The sequence below is a fragment of the Suricata suricatta genome, chromosome 17 (genome assembly GCF_006229205.1).
Source record: "Suricata suricatta isolate VVHF042 chromosome 17, meerkat_22Aug2017_6uvM2_HiC, whole genome shotgun sequence".
Lineage (NCBI taxonomy): Eukaryota > Metazoa > Chordata > Mammalia > Carnivora > Herpestidae > Suricata > Suricata suricatta.
In genome coordinates, this window is record NC_043716.1 from 42,028,890 (window position 1) to 42,031,511 (window position 2,622).

At 49.2% G+C, this 2,622-nt stretch overlaps 1 protein-coding gene across 3 annotated transcripts in view; it reads left to right on the top strand.

Moving 5' to 3' along the window:
- MAPT (microtubule associated protein tau) overlaps positions 1-2,622 on the top strand; it is a 94,237-nt gene that overhangs the window by 49,700 nt on the left and 41,915 nt on the right. For all 3 annotated transcript variants that reach the window (XM_029927741.1, XM_029927739.1, XM_029927740.1), the window contains exon 2: positions 1,261-1,419. In XM_029927741.1, coding sequence (XP_029783601.1) covers positions 1,278-1,419 — 142 coding nt within the window. In that variant the 5' untranslated portion in view covers positions 1,261-1,277. The remainder of the gene's footprint in view (positions 1-1,260; positions 1,420-2,622) is intronic.

The window sequence follows — 2,622 nt, forward strand, 5'->3', positions numbered from 1 at the left end:
ACTATAGCTCAGATCATGATCTGGCGGTTTGTGGGTTCAAGCCCCACATTGGGCTCTGGCCTGACAGCTAGCTCAGAGCCTGGAGCCTGCTTCAGATTCTGTGTCTCCCTCTCTCTCTGCCCCTCCCCTGCTCATGCTGTCTCTCTCTCTCTTTCAAAAATAAATAAAACATTAAAAAAAATTTTTTTAAAGTTCGACTTCAGCTCAGATCATGATTTCACGGTTGGAGAGTTTGGGTCGCACACTCTCTCTCTGCCTCAAAATAAATAAATAAACATTTTTTTTAAAATAATAGCATAAGATAACTAATTTAAAGGGAAGATATCGGGGCTCCTGGCTGGCTCAGGCAGTAGAGCATGTGACTCTTGATCTCGGGGTCGTGAGTTCAAGCCCCATATTAAAGGTAGAGATTACTTAGAAATGAAATGTTTAAAAGGAAGATAACAAAAAGAGGAGACTCAAATTGCAGAAATAAAGATGAAAAAAAATGGAACAAACCAAAGCAAGATGCATGAGCTAGAGCAAAGTGGTGTACTCAGAAGTCTAGAATTGTTATGAATTACTTTTAAAATAAAGAACTAAATAATCTCAATAAAGATGAGGACAGAGTATGAGCAAATGGCTTTCGAGTGCGTTCTGTGGACGTGACGTACTGTCTCCGGCTGGGCTCTAGGGGGATGTGTGCATGTGTGCATGTTGCCGTTAGGGACTTCGGAGCCCGGCCCCCAGGAACGCACACCTGAGGGGCCTGGTGGGGGCCCTGAAGTGAGTGGAGGCCCAGTGCTGACCTCCGGGGGGTGGGCACTCGGAGCTGGGGAGCGTCTAGACAAGGGTTTGCTCGCCGTTGCCTTGTGATGGAGTGATCACACTGCCCTGTGCTTCCTTTTCCTCACCCCCGATGGCCCCCCTCTCCTGTTCTGTCCTACTCTTTTAATGGTAAGAAGAATAAATAAATAATGAAGCTACTAATGGGCAGCATTTGTGTTTAATGAACAAATGCTTTAATGAGCATAACAAACCAGGCAGGGAATCTGGCCACCTGGTAGTTTTGAGTATGAACTGATGCGATAAAGGTGAATTAAAAGTGCACATACATGTAGCTGGGGCATGTGGGGTGAGGTTGGGCATCCCTTGGGGAGGGCAGGGATGGGGAGGCGGGCATCTGTCTGCCCTGGGAGGTGGTACTTCTCTCCCCGCCCTTACCCCATTCCCCCGCCCAAGAGCTTAGACCCTGCTGATCCTCCCATCTCCCTTCCCCAGGTGGGCCTTGACCCAGGATGGCTGAGCCCCGCCAGGACTTCACCGTGCTGGATGATCATGCCGGGACGTACGGGATGGGGGAGAGGAAAGATGCCCCCTCTCAAGGGAGCTACACCCTGCTGCAAGACCAAGAGGGTGACGTGGACCAAGGCTTGAAAGGTGAGGGCACAGCCACGCATGCGCAACAGGCGCGGAGTGGGGGGCGGGGGTTGAGGGGTGGCCGCCAACCCGCTTGCTCCAGAAGGGGCTGAAGAGAAACAAAGATTTTTAAAGAAAATTTTATAAATACTTGATTGTGTTGGGGTGTCAATAGAGCGAAGCCTCAACCTTTGAGAGGGCCAAGGTAACTCAAAATGGGAGGTCATTTGAAAGGATACCCTTCCAAAGAAGGGTCTGACGCGTGTGTGGACAGTAGACAGTGTGACAAAGATTGCAAGGGGCCGGTTAGACTGATTAATACCGGGTGCTCTCTTGAGTCTTTAGCCCCATCTATTAACCTTTAGATCAGCAGTATTCATGAGCATGCAAAATACTCGGCTTTGTATGTTATTTTTATATCCTCCCACTTTTTAAAAATTCTTTTTTATGTTTATTTATTATTGAGACAAAGAGAAGTAGAAGATGAGTGAGGGAGGGGCAGAGAGAGGGAGACAGAATCTGAGGCAGGCTCCAGGCTCTGAGCTGTCAGCACAGAGCCTGACACAGGGCTCGAGCCCACAAACCATGAGATCATGACCTGAGCCGAAGTCAGATGCTCAACCTACTGAGCCACCCAGGCGCCCCTTTTTGTCTCCTCCTTAAGAGCCTGTCTGGGCCCTACTTCAGCAAGAGTTGGTCAGCTCTGGGATCCCTACTCTACATACACTAACGAACTGCATCCTCTAAACTTCTAAATATTGCTTTTTTATTTTGAAGTTTAGTTACTTATTTTGAGAGACAGAGAAAGAGAGAGAACATACACAGGAGGGGGAAGAGCATAAAGAGAGAGAGAGAGAAAGAGGGAAAGGGAGAGAAACCCACACAGGCTCCTTGCTTTCAGCCCAGAGCCCGACACAGGGCTTGAACTGATGAACTGTGAGATCGTGACCTGAGCCAAAACCAAGAGGCTGGCGCTTAACCAACTGAATCACCGAGGCGCCTCTAAACCCCTAGAAATCCTACAGTACAGTCTTCGGGCCAACTTTTCTTGACGACCTCCTCTCCCCCACCAAATACATGTGTTTCATTTCCACGGAGGTTGGGGAGTCCCATGGAGGGCACCAAGCCCTCTCCCTTGCTTCTCATGCTGTCCTCTCTGTCATTGCCTGTCACTGCCAACCGAGCCCCAGTGTAAGAAGGACTCCAGTCCTACCCTCCAGACCC